This window comes from Garra rufa, chromosome 1 (genome assembly GCF_049309525.1).
Source record: "Garra rufa chromosome 1, GarRuf1.0, whole genome shotgun sequence".
Taxonomy (NCBI): domain Eukaryota; kingdom Metazoa; phylum Chordata; class Actinopteri; order Cypriniformes; family Cyprinidae; genus Garra; species Garra rufa.
The window spans coordinates 32,979,830-33,003,760 of record NC_133361.1 but is presented as its reverse complement, the minus strand read 5'-3'; the positions used below and the strand labels follow the sequence as shown (position 1 = coordinate 33,003,760).

The window sequence follows — 23,931 nt, the reverse complement described above, 5'->3', positions numbered from 1 at the left end:
TTCTTTTTTCTCCAAGCATGATACAGAGACAACTACATAACTTATAATAGCCCACATACTAATAACAGTCTAGATATTTTAAGTAGCCTAGTTTGCGCGCATTAGGAAGTCGCTCTCTAAACGTGGGGTAATAAAATAATTTTGAATGCGCGTGCACGTTTTACTTATGGTTTCGTTTTGACGATTGCGCAAACTCTCGGCGGCGCTGAGCGTGCATTCTACAATACAAGAGATTACTTTAACAAAACCATTTGAAAGTGGGAGAACACAAACTAGATTTTGAAAAGTGTGTCCCCAGTGGAAATTACGCCCCTGCGTGAGTGGAACTCTGTCGCTGAGTTATCATTTGATGTGAATATATGCCGCGCCCGCGTTGTACAGTATATTAAGACGGAGGCCCCAGAATTGTATCTGACAGAATAAGCGCTGTAGCACGAAATATAGAATATTTCTTCAAAAGCAGATTGTGGAGACATTTTAATTGTCCACAATCAAAAATTGTAATATCATACACCCCTAATTGCAATGCATATTTGTGCAAATTCGGAACAGAGGTTGGTTGAGAGAGAAAAAAAAAAAAAAGACCGGTTCCTAGTTCAGCGGAGCGCAGTGTCTGTGACGGAGTGATTGGCGGCTAATATCTCAAATCTGCGTTAAAGGTAATAATGTAAAGATGGAGTTTAAATGGTTATGTAATGCTGGAGACCTGTCACTGTATCAGCTCAAAGCAGTCTGTGCAGTAGTTTGGCTAGCAAAAGTTTTGTAAAGAAATGAAACCAAGTCGCACCACAACAATTTCTGGCACTCGCGCAAATGTTTCCAAATATAATTTGCGGTCGCACAGATTAAATTTTGGGATCATATGCGACCAAAACGGTCGCAATTTCGAGCCCTGTATTTTGCTACATTTGGTGCTTCCGTGTCAATATACTCAATATATTAAAATGTTAACACAGCTGTGAAGTTACGCTGATGGTACACTGCACTTATTCACAATCATTAAAAAGTACATTATTTGCATGTGCTTTAAAGCCTTTTCAGTTAAACATTTAGTTTGCTGGCTGTTCTGACATGTGATTTTTGACACTAAAAAGCCTGTCTAACATCTGATTACTGGACTAAGTTATCTTTCACATCTGATTGTGATAATACTGTCAAAAACACGCAAGGTTTACATATAAACACAGTTGGTTATGTCTGAAGTGAATGTAAACAGTTGAGAGAAAAACGGGTGTGTGCCTGTGTATCAAATGCGTGCAGCTCTTAAATTGACAGCAGACTAATTGTAATAAACATGCTTCTGCTTGTCATTAAAATTATAGTCCACCCAAAAATTAAAATTCTGTCCTTATTTACTCACTCTTATATTGTCCCGAACCTGTATTCATTTCTTTCTTGTGCCAAACACAAAAGAAGATATTTTGAAGAACCAAGCAAATGCTGTTTACCATTGAACAGAAGAAGGAAGGCCGTTCAGGTTTAGAGTGGGTAAAGGATGACTGAATTTTCATTTTGGGTGAACTATCCCTTTGATATTTCTCTGTTTTGTTGTTTTATTAATATTACTCACTGCTCTTGACTAAAGAACTTTTATACAGTTGCTTTTAATAAGAAAGAATGTATGATTTTTACAGTAAAGTGTATATGGGCCATTCTACAGAATTGGTCCAAACTGCTGTCCCACAACCAAAAAACACATTTAAAAAGCATTTAAGTATTCAAATCTTAATGTTTACTAAGATTCTTCTATTACCTATTGAAACCCACAATAATATTTAAAATATTAGTAAGCTTAATATATGTATTAAAATCATCATTTATTGGGTACTTTCAATTGGGAGGTGGCTGTCATGAGCCCTAACCCCTGAATTCCAACTTATTATATTTATACATAATTTTTGTATTTTATTCCATTGTTAAAAATGTAATTTAATATTTTCTTTGTAAATTATGAAGCTTTATTTTAAAAAATGTGTCCTGCATTTACATGTCACTACCGAAACGGTGTATTTTTTTTGTCCATTGGTTGAGACGGATTTTAACTAAACCTCTACATTTTTGATCACAAAATACTCCTGTGTCCCTCTCTCTCATAGCTACAAGGTCTGAGTAGATAAGCCTCATCATTTTGAGGTAAATGTGTTCAAAAGTCTGAAAAAATCTGTGTGTAACTTTGAGGGACGTCACTACCAAACACTTTTTTTTCTGCAATTAAGCACACTTTTTTGAGAGTTATTCCATAAAGTTTAGTTTGTGTACAACTGTTCAAAACTCTGCTAGTTAACCATGTGCTGATTAGCATCTTTGAGCTAGGTTCAAAAGTATCTAAAATTGTCACTACCATAACAGTAACAACGAAACATTGGTGGCGTTTCAGTAGTGACATCTTTGGTTTTTTTTTTGGTGTTAATAAACCTAATAAATAAAGTTTTACTACAGTTATGCATATTTTTAGTATGTTTTAGTAGTGTTCTAGTATGCAAGTTAAAATTCTGTAATGTGATGTGTTCACTACCAAAACATTACTTTCACTACCAAAACTGAGAAGGCAAGGAAATATTGTTGCGCTCAGACGAAGGCTAATTGTAAGTCCAGGTGCGTGAAACCCAATAAAATATAAAAGAAGCTACAGATGGTTCGCACTCTGAAAAAACTAGACAAAGTCTTCAACAAAAAGAATCAATAGTTTTAATGGAGCAAGAGCAGACGTTTCAGCCATCTAGCTATTCTCAATGCTCATACTGAAAACTGTGCTACCAAACTGTGCAGTCACTTTCAAAACATGGGATGTTTTGTCAAAAATAAGGAATACTGAATTATCAACTAAGATGTTATGATGTTTTTGGTTCAGTCAGTGTATATTCAAACTAATGAATCCTTAACTTTGAAATCAGTATGATCAACTTTGTGCCTTTTATAAAGAAAAAATAGATACAAAATACAACCAATCTCATGAATTACACTTGAAATATTGTTAAATATAATTATTGATTTACCTCTTTAAAAATCTTAATAAAATAGCAAAAAATATATTTACAATGAAGATACAAGCAAAATTCTAATGTCAATATAACCCTTCCAGTTTAATAATTATTATTGTGTTGCAGTGGTGACATTTGGGGAGAGGACAAATATTCCCAAACTTTCTGAAAATACAATATGAGAATTAACTGCACAATTACTTGAAATGTGTACATTGGATATTATTTAAAAAAAAAATTCTGGAAAAAAAAAAAAGATGTTTCCAACTCTGTAGAATGGCCCTTATAGTGTTTTATATTTGTTCTTGAATGCTACTGAAAAATACATCTGCTGTACTTGGGGAAAAAGCACTGTTTGTTTTATTTGTATATTATGTGTATTTATAATGTGTATCTTTGTTATTTTGTAATGACACGAAGATTTTATCTTTGCCTACTTTGAGCTAAATGTCTGCCATTCTTTTTTTTTTTTAAATATAGAAATTAGTTTGGCTGTACTGCTTGGACAACTTGCAAAATAGCAAAAGCAACATGACAAAGAATCGTGATCAGAATCGTGAGTCATGATTTTTCTGAAATCCTGATATGATATTTTTAGTGCTAGCAGACACGACTGAATTGTTTGAGTTGCAGCATAGACTGATTTCACATGCCGTACTGTAATGGAGAGCACGGTATGGTGCAATTACTTTTGGGAAATAAGATGTCTTCCCACATGAGTGTTATGTTACCGTAAAAGATGAGTAATAGGAAGCACTTCACACACTAAGCCGCCCTTATGTGTGTACATAGTTAAGTTTTACTCCACATGAACCTGGGTGGTATAATGCGACTTGTGCTCAGTTTGAAAAGAGAACAGCTGTGATTCCTTTCTCTTTATCTGAACTGAGGGAAGCTGCAAGTGTAGTTTGGTAATGGACCATTAAACTTCTGTATGTGCATTGTGCAGTTCACCATGTTTATCAACATGATCACTGTCTTTCCGTTTCATGTTTGTGGAAAGAAGACCGGTCATGATAATTGCTTTGGCTGTTTTTATGTGCACTAGATTTTATGTAGTCTAATTGCGCTTAGCCACTATTACTAGCTTCTGGTTTGAACCTTTTCCGTTTCTGTCTGACATTTTGGTTTTGTGTTTCAGGTAATGGAGGAATTCATCGAGCTGGCTTCCTTCAATCTGTGGAAATGGTTTTAACAGGCACAGAGTAACACAGAGAAACTGTTCAAACGGAGAACGTGTGTTTGAACTATTGCACAACAGACTTCTTTTTTTTGTTGTTTGAGTTAAGCAAAACTGAGATTTTTATTTTCAATTCTCAAGGATTTTAACACTACACGCCACCATGCCAAGCTCAACTATTCGGAGACAAATGAAAAATGTGGTAAATAACTATTCAGAGCCGGAAAAGAAGGTCAGGGAAGCGACTTCCAATGACCCGTGGGGCCCCTCCAGCTCTCTGATGTCAGAGATCGCCGACCTCACTTACAATGTGGTGGCCTTTTCGGAGATAATGAGCATGATTTGGAGGAGGCTGAACGACCATGGAAAGAACTGGCGGCATGTGTACAAGGCCCTGACGCTGCTGGACTACCTGATCAAAACGGGCTCAGAGCGAGTGGCCCTGCAGTGCAAAGAGAACATCTTTGCCATACAGACGCTCAAAGATTTCCAGTATATCGATCGGGACGGCAAAGACCAGGGCATCAACGTCAGAGAGAAGTCTAAGCAGCTGGTCGTGCTACTGAAGGACGACGACCGTCTGAAGGGTGAACGCTCTCAGGCCCTGAAGACTAAGGAGCGCATGGCGCAGGTGGCCACCAGCGTGGGCAGCAACAATCAGATCAACTTCGGCCGTGGCTCCAGCCAGCCAAACCTCTCCACCAGCTACTCGGAGGAGTATGGCAAGTCTGAGGGCTCACCGGCATCATATCATGGATGTAAGTTTCTTCAGCTTGTTAATTTGCCCGGCATAAATTCTAAACACATTTTTAGTGATTATAATGGTTTTAAATGTAGAAAAACTGCTGATTAACTCAAGCCAAATTAGATTGCTGAAATATTTAAAGGATTAGTTCACTTCCAGAATAAAAATGTAATGAATTTACTCACCCCATGTGATCCAAGATGGTCATGAAATTAAGGTTTTTGAGAAAAAACATTCCAGGATTTTCTCCATATAGTGGATTTCATTGGGGATCAACGGGTTGAAGGTCCAAATTGCGTTTCAATGCAGCTTCAAAGGGCTCTACACGATCCCAGCCGAGGAATAACGATCAGTCATTTTTTCTTCTATTTTTAGTGATGAATGAATCTCCACAGACAGATCAGTCATTTTGTAAGAAAAATGTATACTTTTTAATAACAAATGCTCATCTTTTACTAGCTCTGCAATTCACATGTGCATAGTTAGTTCTTCATCTGTGTACTTTGTTTAATGAAGGTAGGGTAGTGTGAAAAATATTCCCACATCTTTGTTTTACCTTTTTTGCAAAGGGTGTTTGATTCTCTTTGCATGTTCACTTGTAAACACTGGGTTGGTACTTAAGTATACAAATTGTATTTTTTATTTGTATTTTTTTGAGAAAATGATCGTTTCGCGAGAGACAACCTTTATTCCTCGGCTGGGATCGTGTAGAGCCCTGTGAAGCTGCACTGAAACTGCAATTTGGATCTTCAACCCGTTGATCCCCATTGAAGTCCAATATATAAAGAAAAATCCTGGAATGTTTTTCTTAAAAACCTTGATTTCTTTTCGACTGAAGAAAGGAAGACATAAAATCTTGGATGGCATGGGTTGAGTAAATTAACAGGAAATTTTTCATCTGCAAGTGAACTTCCAAGAGGCCAGTCAAGTCCCTCCAGGACCCCAAAAAGGTGCCATTGGCTAATAGAACTTTTAATGGGTACTCTTGGTGCGATGAAGTCATGTTGGAAAGATCGTATTTACGTGTTGAACACGCATGAATGGCACCACAGTCATAATTACACATGGAAAAATCTTAACTTTCTTTAAACCCCCAGTTTCCAAGTTGAGGGTGTGTCAGTGAGAAAACAAAACTAGCAAAGTTGCTTACGAAATACCTGGTATTGTACAAATATGACAGAATATGCTCCAACTAATTCAATTTTCAGTGAAAATCATAAATTAAGTGCAAATATAAAAAAGCACAAACAACACATAAGGCACTTTCAAAATGTATCACTTTATAGAAGTAGAGTTGAACATTTTTGAGTTTTTGCACTTTTGCACTGACTTTTGGTTTAAACGCACATAACATAGAAATTGTGATTGCCCAACTTCTAAATACAAACTTAGTTGAGTGGGTGTCAGTGAGAAATCAAAACTAGCAAAGTTGCATATACAAAATACCTGCTATTGTACAAATATGACAGAATATGCTTCAGCTAATTCCATTGACAATGCAATTCATGAATTAAATGCAAATATTAAAAAAAGCCAAAACATGTAATGCACTTTAATAATTTATCAGTATATAGATGTGGAGTTAAACATTTTTGTTGAATTTCTGCACTTTTTCCCTGAATTTTGGCTTAAATGCATGTAACATTAAAATTGTAATTGCACAACTTTCTTCAAAAAAAGAGCACTTGAATGCACCATCTATCCAGTGCCTGGTTAGAAATCTTACAGTAACTCTTTAAGATGTTTGTCTAAATTATTTCAAAGCTTAGTGTATTTTAAGTTACATTGTTGCTTGTACTTATGCAGACTATACACTAAATTTAGCTTTGCATGCTCAGATTTTTAAATATGTTTTTGTAAAGTGTTTTAACAGATTTAAACAAAGGAGATGAACTATCATCAATTTAACCATTGTATTAGGACTAGTTTCAAGATCAGGTGTTTTTGTGTGGTGGGTTAGCAGGTACAATCACTGTAGCCCTGGAGCTGAAGCATTTTTAAATGTTACAGGCTTCATTATTCCTGAGGACAATATTATTAAGCCCTTTACCAACAGTAAAAAGGTTGGTAGCCTGCTGATCTTTTCTTTAATGTCTGAAATGTTGCTGTTAATGGCAACAACTAAATCTAGGCTGGTGCGGTTGTAAAAGAGTCAACTTTGTTGAATTCATTTGGAGAAGCTCTGCACACCTGGAGCTCAGACTGCATGGTGCAAATTCTTTATGCTGCAGACCAGGAAACTGCTTGTCTGCTGTTACCCTGCAGGAGACACATCCTCTGTTGTGCCTCCCTGCAGCACTCAGTGGCTGTACGTCTGCCCTGGACAGCTGCGTGCCGTTCACGCCCCACCCCTTTCCCTCAGCTCGTTACAGGAAGACAAAATTCCTCAACTCCCAGAGGTCTTTTGCTCTGCCCTGTGCTTCAGAGAGGAAGCTGCATATGTCTCTCTCCTTTTTTTCTTCCTACCCCCTGCCTCTTTTTATACAGTATAAAAAGGAATTTGATCATCTGCTCGAAGGAAGTCAGCCAGTTTCTTTTAATCACAATTCTAACCATTAGAGTACTTTTTGTGAGCTTCTCCTAGTGTCTCTTTTGTCATCAGTTGCATTAACATTTTGGTTTGAGGAGAAGATGAAAAAGTGTATGCAGGGCGTCATAGTATGAAAGTGGGTGTAAACAGCTGAGTCATTAACAAAAAGAAAAACAGTTGGAAGAAAAGCTGAATTGTTAACAGGAGTGTTTTACATTCCTCTGCTAGTTTCCTGGTATTGTTTCCACTGAAAGTGTAAATGGGTTCTCAGTCACATGCAATTCACACTTCATCAGACTGAAGAAAATTCGGATATGGGTGCTAAATGTTAAAATGCGGTTTTGTTGGTTTGTGAAATTAATTCGGTGTTGTATGACACAAGCTTTTGGATATAATGATTTTTTAGCATTTAGTTTCCCTGATCTAGAACCACAGATTGTTCTGTGGTTTGACTTTCACTTACCATGTTAAAGGAATAGTTTAACCAATTGATTTAAAAACACTGATGTAATTCCAAACCTATGAGACTTTCAATTGTCTTCTGATCACGAAGATATTTGTAATTCTCATTTTTGTCCATCCATTTGAAAGTCTGCGGCCATGTACAGTCGTGGCCAAAAGTTTTGAGAATGACACAAATATTAGTTTTCACAAAGTTTGCTGCTAAACTGCTTTTAGATCTTTGTTTCAGTTGTTTCTGTGATGTACTGAAATATAATTACAAGCGCTTCATACGTTTCAGAGGCTTTTATCGACAATTACATGACATTTATGCAAAGAGTCAGTATTTGCAGTGTTGGCCCTTCTTTTTCAGGACCTCTGCAATTCGACTGGGCATGCTCTCAATCAACTTCTGGGCCAGATCCTGACTGATAGCAACCCATTCTTTCATAATCACTTCTTGGAGTTTGTCAGAATTAGCGGGTTTTTGTTTGTCCACCCACCTCTTGAGGATTGACCACAAGTTTTAAGATTTGGGGAGTTTCCAGGCCATGGACCCAAAATTTCAACGTTTTGGTCCCCGAGCCACTTAGTTATCACTTTTGCCTTATGGCATGGTGCTCCATCGTGCTGGAAAATGGATTGTTCTTCACCAAACTGTTGTTGGGTTGTTGGAAGAAGTTGCTGTTGGAGGGTGTTTTGGTACCATTCTTTATTCATGGCTGTGTTTTTGGGCAAAATTGTGAGTGAGCCCACTCCCTTGGATGAGAAGCAACCCCACACATGAATGGTCTCAGGATGCTTTACTGTTGGCGTGACACAGGACTGATGGTAGCGCTCACCTTTTCTTCTCCGGACAAGCCTTTTTCCAGATGCCCCAAACAATCGGAAAGAGGCTTCATTGGAGAATATGACTTTGCCCCAGTCCTCAGCAGTCCATTCGCCATACTTTTTGCAGAAGATAAATCTGTCCCTGATGTTTTTTTGGAGAGAAGTGGCTTCTTTGCTGCCCTTCTTGACACCAGGCCATCTTCCAAAAGTCTTGTCCTCACTGTGCGTGCAGATGCGCTCACACCTGCCTGCTGCCATTCCTGAGCAAGCTCTGCACTGGTGGCACTCCGATCCCGCAGCTGAATCCTCTTTAGGAGACCATCCTGGCGCTTGCTGGACTTTCTTGGACGCCCTGAAGCCTTCTTAACTATGCAGTGGAAAGTTTTTTTCAGGATTAAGTTAATTTTCATGGCAAAGAAGGACTAAGAAATTCATCTGATCACTCTTCATAACATTCTGGAGTATATGCAAATTGCTATTATAAAAACTTAAGCAGCAACTTTTCCAATTTCCAATATTTATGTAATTCTCAACTTTTGGCCATGACTATACACACTGCAGGTAAATTCGGTTGTCAGTTCACCTTTAACTCCTTAATCACGTTCTGTACACACATAATTCACTAAAATACGGGAGTGACAACCGCATTAACTCCTGAAAAATACAGGTAGTGACAGCTGCATTTACAGAAATTCGATGCAGTGTGTACGGAACTGAACAATCAAAAAATGTCTTCGTCTGTATGTGAGATGCAAGAAATTAACAGTGAAAGAGTCTTAAACTAAGCACATTTTCACACGGGACTAGTTGCGCGCACAAGCCCTGCGGTAATGTAACAGTGTTGCCAGATCTTCATAGGAAAAAAAAACTACAAACAAGGACAAGCACAAAAAAAGCACTAAAACACTCAAATGCATTTTGTAAAACCAAAATAATCACATATCTCATATTGGCAACAGACCACTTTATTAAAAATGAGTCTTTAGCCAAAAAATGACATGCCGAAATGTTTCTATGGTTACAAATGCGGGAATGACTGCTGTTCCGTACACACATGGAATGATCATTTATGGGACATTTAAATGCAGTTCTCACTCTTGAATCTTGCAGTGTGTACGTGACCATTAATCACTATTTTCAAGCTTAAAGTACAAAAAAAGTGAAGAGACACTTGCTTTGTATGAGCAGAATTTATGTACACTTTTATTTGTATATATAAACAATGATCTTGTCAAATACGGTAAACATTAGCTTAAACATGACTGTTGTCCAGCCAAAAAAAAAACATCCTAAAAATAATAGGCCCTTATCTATGTGATTTCATGAACCAAAGAAAGAAAATGTGTTTTGAAATTTTACATTTAGATTTTTTTATAGCATTTTAAAGCACAATATAAAATTTTGCCACAAAGGACGTTAAACTGTTTAAACAACATTTTTCTTTTTATGTGTTTTCCATGCAGTTCATAATTTATAGTAATCAAGAGACCACTTGAAGTTTTATTTATTTGTTAATTGTATTTCTAATATTTAAAATGTATACTGAAATCTTTGTTCAAAAAAGTCAGTGAGTAATTAGTAATAACTCATGCTGTTAACAAGTGTCGTCTTCTAGTCAAATGAAGTGAAATGTGACTGTACTGCTTATAAAACAGCTGACGGAAAACCTCTAAAACCATTTTAGTTTCTAAATTAGAAACCTCTTCCTATGAAGTCATTATCAGATGTCAAAACAAGCATTTTTTTCCTTTTCTGCACAACTTCAGTATAGTTCTTGTCATTGAATCGGAATCATGTCATTTTAAGGTATCTGGGACATGTTTTAAGCTTTTGCTTACACTGAAAACACCCCCATTATCAATTTCATACACATAAAAAGCTCTTTGTGTGAGACATCCACAGGTGTAACCAAGAAAAAGTATTTAAAGCTGCATAAAAGTGAAATGTCAAGCTGCTTACTATTCTTGTCAAAGTCTGCATGATATCAAAATTGAAGTTTATTTTTGTATGAATATGTTAGCCTTAAGGTTATCTATAAGCTAGTGTGGTCTAAAACTATGATAACATTTGCTTTTAGAAGATACAAGCATTCAAAACGTACAGTCTCTCACTTCCACCAATATGGATCAACGATTTTGATGACATGCAATACTTACTACTACACTGCTTCTCTGCTTCAAACTTTGTCCAATGAAACGCTCTCTAGAATCCGAAGCGTCCCGCCACCTACTAGGGTTGGGTCGATAGACGATGCCATCGTCCATTGCCGATCCTCCACCCCGCCCCCGCCCCCGCCGCAGCAGCAGCAACCCGCTTGCAAAAAACACACTTAATCACACTATATAGCCAAATGAAATGCATGCTTTCAATTTCCGCATCTTTACATATTTTTTTATTATTATTATTATTATTATTATTATGAGGAAATAATAACAAGGAAGTTGTTAGCGATCACAATACAAATTACAGTGAACTCCAAACGAATTACACGAACTAGTTTGTTTACATTAATAAATGAGGCATACAAAAACAGCAGAAAAAAAATCTAAATAATTTTACTTAAATTAGATTAAATAAACTGCACCAAATATGCCCTTTTCATGGTTTTACCATAACGAACAGAGCTTGGAACAAAAAACAAGAGAATATATTTTTTTCCATCGAAATAGGAACGTACAATACAAAGCCTAGTATACATTATAAATAAAAAACAGTTTATCATTCAAATACATTGGGAATATGGAAACACTTGGATTTGTGCCGAATTACAGAGGTACGTGAGCCAGTGATGCGCGGGTTGATCCAAAATGAGCGGGTGCCTGCGGTCACCCGCGGTTAGGCCTAAGAGTCATCCAAAAATATTTGTAATGATATTCGGGTCGCGGTCGGTCGGGTCGTTTGAAATAAAGATGCCAATTAAACATTTGTAATTCATATAGTAGGCTACTAGACACTTTTCTATGAAATACATAGACCTACACTTTATTGGCTGAATAATATTTACCTTTTGAATGTTGAGCGTTATTAACTGTTGAATAAATGCTGACGCCGGACAAAATGCCCGAATTACTAACACGTTGAACTGAGCAATGCCATTGTACCATTTTAATAGGCTACTTTTAAACGCATATAGCTCAGTAATGTCAGTTTTATGTATTTTCTGAGAGGGGGTGGGATTTTTGTTGGGAAAGTCGGGGGAGAGACGCACACTTCGATTTGACTGGATAAACACATGCAGCATCTTAACTGTTAAAAAAATGGTATAAATGTCTCGAATATTTTGATTATGTCCAATGCTTCTCTTTCTTTTTGGAATTATTAGACACATTTCACTATGTCTTTTCAAATGCCTAGGTCTGTTTAATTTCCTTAATTATAAAATTTCTAGCACTATTTTTAAACGTTTATTCAAGCAATAATATATAAATTATCTCATGTATATGCTTGTTTAAAACCAGGGATTAAAAACGAATTCCAAGTAAAAACGGTATTTTTTTTCTTTAAATTTCCAGAGAGCGAAACTAACGAAATTAAACATTACATAATGAATTCAAGGCACTATAATTTCCTTATTCATTTGATACAACTATTATAGCTATACAATTAATATAGGCTATATAAAATAGGCCTAATATTATTTTGGCATATTCGTGATTCCTGAATTTATATATGAAAACTTCGTTTTGAAGTGCATTCGTTATGTTTGTATAAGAAAATTCCTTAACCTAGCCTATTAAAGTCCCCCTGAAATCAAAATTAAAGTTTTTTGGCTTTTAATATGAATATATTAGCCTTAAGGTTATCTATAAGCTAGTGTGCTGCAAAACAAAGACAAAATTCGCGTTTACAAGATATGGGCTTTCAAAACTTACAGTCTCGTCACTTCCGCCAATATGAATCAAGGATTTTGATGATATCACCGTGCACTTCAGTTTCTCATCAAACGTTCTGTCCAATCAAATGCTCTCTAGAGTCCGTAATGTCCCGCCCCCTACACAGAGACGCAATACACAGAGCAGATCATATGCGCTCATATGTACGGACTGCATGTATTAAATTACACAGCCTCAGCATGATTATGATCACTATTTCGTTTTAGCAAGTTTCATATTGAATCTGTGGGGTAATTTATTAGTCTGTGGCTGTCATAAGCTTACAAATGCGGCTTAACCGAGCTCAACGGCTCTTGCCCGAGCAGATATTAATGGAACGCTATTGGCTATTCAAAATTAGTGGGCGGGGCTGGGCGATATGTTTTTGTTTCAGTTAAAAGTACGTCACCACATAGAATAACGCTGCGTGTTTCAAGGCACTTCAGTGGACCTTTAAGTTGATTTAATATTCTTGATAAATTTTAGAAGTTAAAAATTAAGAAAAAAGGAATTAGCTTGTAGTCTATATATATTTAGGGCTATAGGGTATCTTTTTCTTAACATTTATTACACTGTAGATCGAAATAAAATAATTATTGATCATATTGAACATCGGAGAATCACTGACATAATTTAGAGTACTTCGAAAACGAAACTATTTAAATCTGTATAAAGGAAAGACAAAATAAATCACAACAAGAACAATCTGTATTTTTCTTGTAATCAAGAACATTTCTTTTGACAAAATTACCTAATTAATGCCGAATGACGCATCTCCACTGCATAGCCGCATATAGGCTAATCGCTGCTGTCAGTCGCCAATATTAAACATGCGGGTCAGGAAGCGGGTCGGGTACGATATTTTCTTTATTTTTTGCGGTCTGAGTTGCGGGCGGGTTCGTTGAAAACGTCGATAGGGTTCGGGATATTTATACATTGACCCGCGCATCACTGACGTGAGCCCAACGCCTGGTATTTTTAGTTTTGCTTTGTTTTGGTTTCTTAACTTAGTTTCATTCTGAATACCTTTACATTTAAATGGTTTGTTTTGGAGTCAGGGTAACTAACTTATAGCTATGTTTATAGTGTTTATAATGTTAATACATAATAATATTTCGCTTGATTTGGTATTATTTCTGATATTACACTTTCTCTCTAAACATTCCGCTGCTCATTAAATGCGTTTGGAGAGAGTGGGTTAAGCAGTAAGCAATCAATGAGAGCGATTTTGAACTTAAAAAAAAGCTTTAAAAATCCCGCTCAAATTAAGTACTGGTGGAAACGATGCCATCGTCCATCGCGATGTTTCATATTAGACATCGTACGATGCCAAATTGGTCGACATCGCCCAACCCTATCACCTACATTATAAATATGCTGAAGCTGTGGCTGAAATTGCTCACTTGTTCACAGAATTAGTATTTCTGTAGGGAGAATGGCACATAGTGCACTTAGTAGGGGATAGGGAACGATTCAGACAGTGTAAATATCAGAGCTGCACGATTAATCGAAGGCGATTGCCACATGCATTTTGTCAGTAAAGCCGTTTGTGTAATTAGTAGTAAATCTCCAGCACATGCTTTCAGATGGAGCAGCATTTACCACACGGAGCAGTTCTGCGATAATGACAGGTGTTTGCACAGCTTCTCAGTAAACTACAGTTCTGTGTAGTAAATGCTGCTACATCTGAAAGCACATGAAAATAACACATTTTATAACATAGTTTTACTCCAAACTTAATAACGTCAGTCGGCTGTTTGAAATAAATCCTTCTGTGAGATGATGTCTTACACAGAATAAGGCACACAACATATTTCATAGTATTCTAAGCAGTGATAAAGGCATTGCATTATTATATACTTTATTTTAAGGAATATTCTAATGAAAATAACTCTGATAAACCATATATTGTTGCAGTCGTATGTTTATTTGTCACGTTGAATCAATGAAAGCAGTTTATTCAGCTGCAGCGATTATTTCCTGGTTTTCTTCTTCGGGGCGTATTTGCAGTTTCCGCGTGAGAGCGCCCTCTTGCCTTTAGATAGATATTTACTACTGATCACAGAACTGTGCTTCCCTGATAAGATGTGCACAACAATTGTCGCTTTTGCTTAAACGCAATTGCGATTTCATTTCAAATTATCGTGCAGAAAATATGCTTTATATTGGATCGAATGAAGTCTGGTTTTGCGTTGTGTCACATGAACCGTGACAGCGCACACACAGTCTGGTCCATGGACACATAGATCATATGCATGAATTGTCACAAACCACAAAACATTTTGGACCCATTTGAATTCTACACGGAATAGTACAACCTATTTTATAGCAATATGGATGAGATTGTGGCTGTCATACAATGCGGCTTTGCTGAGCTCAACGGCTCTTGTCCAAGATATACGAAACGTTACTGGCTATTTAAAAAAGGTGAAAGGACTTCTTGATATGTCCCACCCTGTCTTCCTATTTCAGTTGAAATTATGTCAATGCATAGAATAACGCGGCATGATTCAAAGCACTTCAGTGGACCTTTAACTATTAGTTAAATACCCAGCTTTGTTTCAAACGATAACGATAGTAGCCATAAATGCTGTTTTTTAATGGCAGATAAAATGAATTTAATCAATCAACAAAAACATTTAGCTTTTTTGCATTTTGCTTGTGCATAGCCTTGTATCAGCATATCTGATGAACAGATCTAGATTCATCAATGAAATGGTCTTAGTCTCAACTGGCAAAACCAATGGACTTCGGTATGGCGCTATTTACTGAGACAGTCTGGTCACTGACTGTCTGGTGGCATGCAAGCAAGAAAGGCAGTTTTTGGTCTGGCTGGCTCTAATCAGATTGATTGTTTTGCATGTCTGAAAAAATAGTAGACCACTCCATGCTGAAAATCAAAAATCTTTCTCAACGAGTCTATAAATGAAAAATCAACCTTGCTATTTAAAAAAGGATTCTGAGAAATTGACTTTGAACCAAGCAGTTGGCATATGAGTCATATTTCCATTTTAGCCCAGTAAGGGTGGCGTGGTGCGGACTGGAAGCTCTTGTGATGTCATCTGTTATCTCACCGAAGCTCCACGCCCACGCTACCTCATTTCCCCTGTTCGCCTCTACAGCTTTTCCCACAGACTCAAGCCCTTTGGTTGTAATTTCAAGTCCCCCAGGGTTTAGAAACCGGGAAGCTTGTGTTTCAAAAGGCACTGAGATTCTCCCGGTCCAGGGTTTCTGATCGTTACTGAAGCTATACATCAAGACTAGGCCTAATGGCTGTCAAAGATCTTATGGATTACAGACAAGCAGTCTATTGATTGATGCTGCTAAGAAAAAAAAAACCCTGCCTAGGCTAATTATGGTGACTAGACTCTTTTTCCTCAGATGTGTCATGTGCTTATAGTTTAAGCGGTTGTGGTTGCTTTGAGTGTAGAGTTAATTCTGGCCTTGTGACCTGTACTTTCTAAGGTGTTTGGCTCTCAGTAGCCTGCGACTGATCCATGTCCTCCGAAATGGCTAGAGATGCTTGTGTTTTCCAAACACATGGCTTGGCCTAATCCAATCAGTATTGAAGTACTCTTGTCCGCTGGTTTAGCGACAATCTTATAATCAGTAGGCGGTTGTGATTTACCCAGTTTGGCTTCTTCATTCTGGTCTGGCACGTGCAACACTCTCACAGATTCTTATTTAGTATTTACCTTTGCCTTTAAATAACTTCTTAGTCATTGAATGACAGACATGATATGACTGATAAGAGCAATAGCAAGAACAATTTCCGTTGTTCTTGTGTCGTGGCTTATGAGTAACTGATAAAACCCGCTCAGCAGTAATTGTGATGTGTGCATGTTGGCTCACCCGAGCCCTGCCTTGAGATAACCCAGCCGGGTGTGGTAGCATTGCAGTTCTTGAGTGATAATGTCATTGTTTGTTTGTTTGTTTTTAGCAACATCTCCCAATGCATCTTCAGAGCTGGAGCAAGCCAGACCTCAGACGAGTGGAGAAGAGGAACTACAGTTGCAACTGGCTCTTGCCATGAGCCGAGAGGCCGCCGAGCAGGTACATCATGTCAATCAATACCGCCCTAAAACTAATGCCTGATGTGACGCATCTACAGCTAATTATAAGATTTGTGATGCTTAAGATTCAGTTTTGAATAGGATTTTTGGGCCAATGAGTTTTTATGGTGGGCAGGACTACCTAGAAGCACAGATTTTGTTATTAAACACAATGAGGCTATAAAAGTGGACTAATGCGTATATGAGTTTACCTGTTTGATGAGATGACGTTTAATGTCCCTTACAATTTCTGGAGTCCTATTTAGCCATTCGTTTACAACAGCCTTTTTTCAAAACACAAAGATTCAAAAGAATCAAGAAGGGGTAGTACTTAACATATATTGTACTGTAAAATATCAGACATTATTTTCATTCTAGGTGTATATGAGTTTTTTCTTTCAGATGAATACAATCAGAGTTGTATTTTATAAAAAAAAATAAAAAAAATAAAAAAAGGTCCTGGCTTTTCAAAGATTTATAATGGCTGTTGAGATTTTTGAAGTAAAATAAAGTGCGCCCATCCCTCATAAATGTCCATATTCTAGTGAACGCAATAGCCACAAGTACAGCAATTTCGCTAGATTTGTAGTGAGATGCTGGAGTTTTCCTTCAAATTAAAAGCTCTTTTGTTGTTTCCGTCAAAATAAAAGCTTAAAAGTGCAGTATAAATTGCTGACAGCGAAATTAGGAAAGAAGTATTGTAACTTACCTACTGTATTGTAAAGCAAAAATTATATAAATTATATAATTATATTCGTTTTCATTTTTTACAGTGCAGTTTTACAGTATATTTACGGTTACTGTCGTTGTTATTATTATTATTATTATTATTATATTCTAATTTGTTTGGCTTCCTAAAACACCAGTGTGAATGTAATGTAGACAGAGACAGTATATCACAGATAAAAGGGTTGAGTCCCCTTTAAATTCAGGTACAAGTCAATTCGCTGACTTTTTTCTGACTTTTCTTTTTTCTGAAGTTTTCTTAGTTAAGAACATGGGTTGGAGCTCTTAAGAGAGAAGTTTCTTAGAAGAATTTAACTTCAAAACATACAAAATGTTTATTTTTTTCCAATTCTTAAAATTCCAATTGTTATAAAAATTGAAAGAGCCAGTGCATTTTCTTTTTTTAAATGCAACTCTTGATTGTTCATTTGAAAGGATTAGGATGACTTAAGGGTGAGTAAATCATTGGGTAATTTTGATATTTGGGTGAACTATCCTTTAATTTTGGTTATTTTCTCCTTGTTCTTAATTTGCCCTAATATACATGAACATCACTCCACAGTTAATCCCATATTGTTCCACAACCCAGACAAATCAGCAAGCAATTTCAGAGAATGATTTGCTCTAATTGGTTCCCCATTAGCAAAGATCTAACCACAATGAATAATCAAATAGTCATTTACTGCATCAAATATGGAAAAACATTTCTGAGTGGAAATTGAAATGGTAAGGTTCATAAAATTAGTTTATTTATTTTTAAGTTGCAGCTTTGAAGAGCTGATTCAGGAATGAACAGATTTGTATGTGGTCTTATCAGATACAGATTTCCCTTACTCTACCTCCCAGGCACCTTTTACACATACTAACCGGGTCACTGTATAATTAGGTAAAGGGGATACAGTTACTGTATTTCTAGGAAAATGTTTCATTTCAAATTGCAAGCTGAGGGGCTATTTGCATCACATGAAAGCCACTTTCACTGTACTTACATTTCAAATTGGCACAGCATCAAGAAATGGGAAATATGACCTTCTGCTGGCTCATTTTCTTCCCAATCACAGTGTACACTAATATGCCTAGCTGTCCTTTTCTTGCAACACGAGGCCAGACCAGCAAGAGGATATTGTTTAGGAAACTTACAAATTAGTGTGGAAGCCGTACGACCACACAACTGTCTCGGTGGGATTTAAAACTGCATCTTATAAGTGATGAAGTGGGGCAGCTGATACAGTAGGAAATACAATGTTCCTGAAGGCTCAGAATATGCTTGGGGCTCGCTGCTCAAAGAATAATGTGAAGCAATTGTGTGCGCACACTTGGACATCTGGGATGAATTTACAAATGAAAAAAGCAGGCACTTTAGTGCTGTTGAGGAGGGGCTTGTCTGAAAGGGAGGTGCGCAGTAAGTACTTCCTACATTCCTGTGTAGCACTATTGGCCATTTTAAAGGCACAATATGTAGTTTATCTTTTTTATTTATTTAAAATATCCAAAAACCATTAGTGTTATATATTTAGCAGACTTGTGTACTTAAATGGTCCCAAATGCTTCAAAGAATGTTTAAATCCAGGGAAATAAGCAATTTTAACTAGTGTATTGGGCTGTGTCATTGTGTTTTATTTTGTAGAAAATGTGGAAACCCTGAAGACACTTTAATGTTATGCATTTTATTTATACAGGTGACGAACGCACAGAGTAGCTTTATAACAGAACTTTCAACACACTTAAATGTTTCTAGTATGATAAAACGGCACTGCTTTTTCCAACATACGCATGACCAGAAGAAGAAGCAGAAGCAGTCGACTGTGGCATAACAAAAGTTTCGTTGCTTTCGAGCCATGTATTGTGCTCGTCCTTTATTAGCAATCGTTTCCACGACTTTCAGCCCCACCCTGCTTCATACTACAGTGATGTTAATAAAACTTTAGTATATTAGCTCATCCATGGACATGATTTCTGCCAGAGTCTTGTCAAATTGCATTGGCTGTGGGGATGAAGACAACTCCCATGACACCACACTCAATCAAAGAGTCATCAAACTACGCCTTTGGTTTTTGTTTGTTTTGAATATGTGCCCTCTAGTGGTGAAAACGTACATATTGTGCCTTTAAACTTGCCTTAAACCTGGCTAGGGGCCATTTAACCCTTGTGCGTCAATTTAAAAAAGTTACACATAGGTTCATAGAGGACAAAAATGTCCATGTTAAAAAAAGTCATAATTTGAAGCTTGGAAGTACAGACTTAAGTTTGGTCTCATTTAAAGAAGACCCTTGGCAGATTGTCAAACTTAAAGTTATAGAGGTTTAAGTTTAAAATTATTTTTGAGCCTATTTTATATAAAATATATATTTTGTAAAACATTTTGAATTCAGAATTTGATAGAAAATGAAAGCCATAAGTCTAAACAAGTTGTGTTCCAAATTTAAGTAAGATTTTGTTTGGGTGCAGTACCAAACATTTCCCATTAGATTCCAGCAAAGCTCCGCTGATATACACGGCAGTGGGATTTGTCAGGGATGTGATTTTTCCGGATTTTTCGACCTGAAAATGTGACCTATGTCACGTATTTGCGACCATTCGCAAATGGCGAGGTATGATTGGTCAGATCACCTGTCAATCAAGCTCCCTGCTGCGCAGTGTAAGTTACCTCAGTCGCTCTCGCGCTACAGTGGTATCGTGACAAGAACATCGCCGGATCGGATGATCCGGGTATGTATTATTGCTTGTGTCTATATATAACCTATAAGTAACTAATTTGAATTTGTTGTCGATTGATTAGATGATCGATTTTGAGTGATTTTCCACTATGGCAGGATGTTTAAGCTGCATTAACATTAACTTACTTGTATTTGCTAGCTATTAGGGATGCTCATTTCGGTTCATTTTCCCAACCGACAACCGCAAATCATTATCCGATTATTAACCGTTAACTGATAAGATGGTAAGTTAACACTTTTCAAAAATTAGTCTAATGAAAAATCAATAATTATATTTTAATTATTATATTAAATATATAGCTCACTGAATCTGATGGCCGCAAATAGTTTCTCCCGGAATCTAGAGCGAGGGAGTGAGTGCGAGACCGCGTAGCGCGTGCATGACAGAGGGAGAGAGAGCAAGAGACCGCGCGTGTGTGCCTCATGAAGCACATGTAAGACAAACTCTACATTATCCCGCTTATTACATGGCTACCTACAAAATCAATAATTTGACACAAAATATTGATTTTAAAAGCAGTTTATTGATTTAAAAACGATTTGATCGGCGTGGGGGAGGGGGGTGGTCGAAGTATATTTTCCTGCTTTTTTGTCCTTAGCCAATCACATGCCTGATTTGTGATTCGCAGTACAGTATAATTTCTCTCTCTCAAACGTTACAGGTGCATGCACACAAACACACAATTTTATTTAGGACATGCATACAAACCACACTCTGACATCCATACCAACATACCCACACAATTATAGCACAATTTTTTTGAAAAAAAAAAAAAAAAAGTCACCATCTAGTAAAAAATAGTACAGATTTTCATTTTGAAATTTTTTTGAAAGCCTATTAACAAATATTGCATCATTTTATAGTTAAGTGTCCCTGGGATTAAAAATTGCAGGTTTAATGGATTTCAATGAGGACATTTTTGTCCTTTAGGTACAAAAAGTAGTTCATCTCAGGACCTTGTGTAAAATAGATTTATTAAAGGAAATGTGGGTAAAATATTAAAATTCCAATTAAAATACACACGTGCCAAAATTTATGCAGTTGGCATTAACACAGGTCAAATTCTAAAAATAAAACAACTGAAAAGGACAAAAAATGGACATAATTGTATGAGACAGTCAGATGTCCCAGATTTGTGAGGTTAAGGGAACTGTAGCATTCTAACCATTGAAATAATGAAGCTTCTGGTGAAATGTTGTGAGTGCGTCACTCAACTCAGCTTTTCTGCTGAATAAACAATATCTTTTCTCTGTTCTCTTTTCTGCGTAAATCTTTCATGTTTCAGCTCTACACTAAATATCCTGTTTGTAGAAACATTAGAAATCATCACTGATAAATGCTTTTTGGCTAAGTGAAATGACTTTACTTAAAGGGGTTTTGCTTGTATTACAGCGCCGTCATTAACCAATGTTTGATTTGCTGATATTTTCCAGTTTTGGAAGAGTGTTTATTGAAACACACATTAAAATAATCGCTTATGAGGTTGAACCCTGCAGCAGATTTCTGTTCTTGCTCACCTTCAACTTAGAAGCCTTTAAAGGGATAGTTCACCCATAAATGCAAGTTCTGTCATTAATTACTCACCCTCATGTCGTTCCAAATCTGTAAGAACTTTGTTGAACACAAATTAAGGTATTTTTGATGAAATCTGAGCCTTCTGAACCTGCATAGACAGCAACTGACATGTTCAAGGCCTAGAAAGGTAGTAAGGATATTGTTAAAATAGTCCATGTGACATCAGTGGTTCCACCGAAATTTTATGAAGCTTTCTGGCTTACCTTTCTGGGCTTTGAACGTGTCATTTCCGTTGCTGTCTATACAGCATCAGAAAGCTCTTGGATTTCATAAAAAATCTCTTAATTTGTGTTCTGAAGATGATTGAAGGTCTTACGGGTTTGGAATGACATGAGGGTGAGTAATTGATGACAGGATTACATTTTTGGGTGAACTATCCCTTTAAATTTCGTGAATATGGCTAACCAAATACAAAGTTATTTACTGCCACCGAATTAACATAGGGATCAGATTACAGCCTATCTTCGGTTGCTTCCCACTGACATATTTTACATTTCTTTCTTTCTTCCTGTTTCTTCTGCCCTTTGAAACGACTTGTTGAGGAAACAAAATGCCGGGTGTGTCTCTTGGTTGTCTAACACAAATTGTGAGTCTTGGCTTCAGTGTGTAATTGTGTAATCTGCAGATTTTTACATGCCTCGGTGACTGAATTTTGATGCTGAATCATCATGAATCACAACAACAGGGCTTCATCGTCATAGGACACAGGGCGGCAGGTTCACGCTGCGATTCGGCAGACGGCACGCACTTCATAATGTGTGTAATATAACATGAATTCTTTTGTGTGTCTCTGTGTGGTTGTTCAGGAGGAGAGGATGCGTCGTGGGGATGACCTACGGCTCCAGATGGCTCTGGAAGAAAGCCGCAAAGACAACACAGGGAAAGTGGCCAAGAAGAAGAAAGAGGTAGGTGTGCAGCCTCTGAGCGCTTCAACTCATCAGCAGGCCTGAACTGAATCTGTAGCCACACATCCCTTATCTCCTGCACGTTTATTTATTAAAGGCACAGTTCACCCAGAAATGAAAATAATCGTCATAACACATTTGTGACCCTGGACCACAAAACCAATCTTAAGTAGCATGGGTACATTTGTAGCAATAGTCAAAAATAAATTGTATGGGTCAAAATTATCGATTACTTTTTCTTTTATGCCAAAAATCATTCCATGAAGATATTTTGTAAATATATCAAAACTTCATTTGACCTTAATTCTGCTCTGTTTCATTTAACAAAAGGATGTACTGATCAAGGACTGTCAAGCTTCAAAACCTCTTAAGTACAGTAAAAGAACTGTACTTGTTTATGCATCATATTCAAAGTCTTCAGAAGCCAAATGGCTAATTTGATGCTTTTGTAAAGAAGTAGAACCTTTTTTCCCCCCAGTCAACGTTTTGGCTTCATTTTAGGTTAAAATTGATGAATAATATAAATACACCGCTCAAAAGTTCGGGGACAGTAAGATTTTTATTCTTCATGCTCAACATTTGTTTGATCAAACATAAAATAAAAGCATTAAAATAAATGTTACAATGTAAAATGTTTTCTAATTGAATATACAGGGAGTGCAGAATTATTAGGCAAGTTGATATTCTTGTCATATTTTTTTCCCAAGCACATTTGAATAATTCCAAACCACATCAATCTTAATAACTACTATTCATTTTGTATTTAATTATTTATAATTGATATATAATTGTCCATGAAGGCTGGAAGTGAAAAACTCCTTATATATTTAGGTGTGCAGAATTATTAGGCACATTTTCTTTTACAGATAAAATGAGCCAAAAAAGAGATTTACCTCAGACTGAAAAGTCAAAAACTATTAAATGCCCATGAGAAGGATGCAATACTAATGCAATACTGCAATTTGCAAAGTTAAGGCATGACCACCGGACAGAAAAACGCTTGTTGCATCTGCATTGTCAGAACAACCAGGTGGAGGAGAAAAGATGCATGTTAATTGCAAAAAAAGTAAGAATTAATGTTAAGAATCAGATATGAAACCATCAGGAACCATTTAGTGTCCAGCGCCACCGTTTTCCAGAACTGCAACCTACCTTGAGTCTCCAGAAGTGCAATGTGTCAGGTTCTCAGAGACTTTGCTTGGGCAAAAAATCCTAAAAAATGACCCTCAATTAATAAGAATAACATTCTGAAGTATTGTCAAATACATAGAGATGGTTTTTTTTCTAGGCTTTATAGACAGATGAGTTGAGAGTGACTCTTGAAGGACCAGCACCACATCCTCTTGTAGCACTCTTTCAAGTTTTCCTCCAGAAT

The 23,931-nt window shown here is 36.8% G+C and overlaps 1 protein-coding gene across 1 annotated transcript in view; it reads left to right on the top strand.

Annotated features, from left to right (window-relative positions):
• Positions 1–23,931, top strand: part of epn2 (epsin 2) — a 39,150-nt gene that overhangs the window by 6,000 nt on the left and 9,219 nt on the right. The window contains 3 exon segments of the mRNA XM_073839059.1: positions 4,123–4,919; positions 16,521–16,633; positions 22,458–22,638. Of these exon segments, the coding sequence (XP_073695160.1) occupies positions 4,325–4,919; positions 16,521–16,633; positions 22,458–22,638 (889 nt within the window). The 5' untranslated portion in view covers positions 4,123–4,324.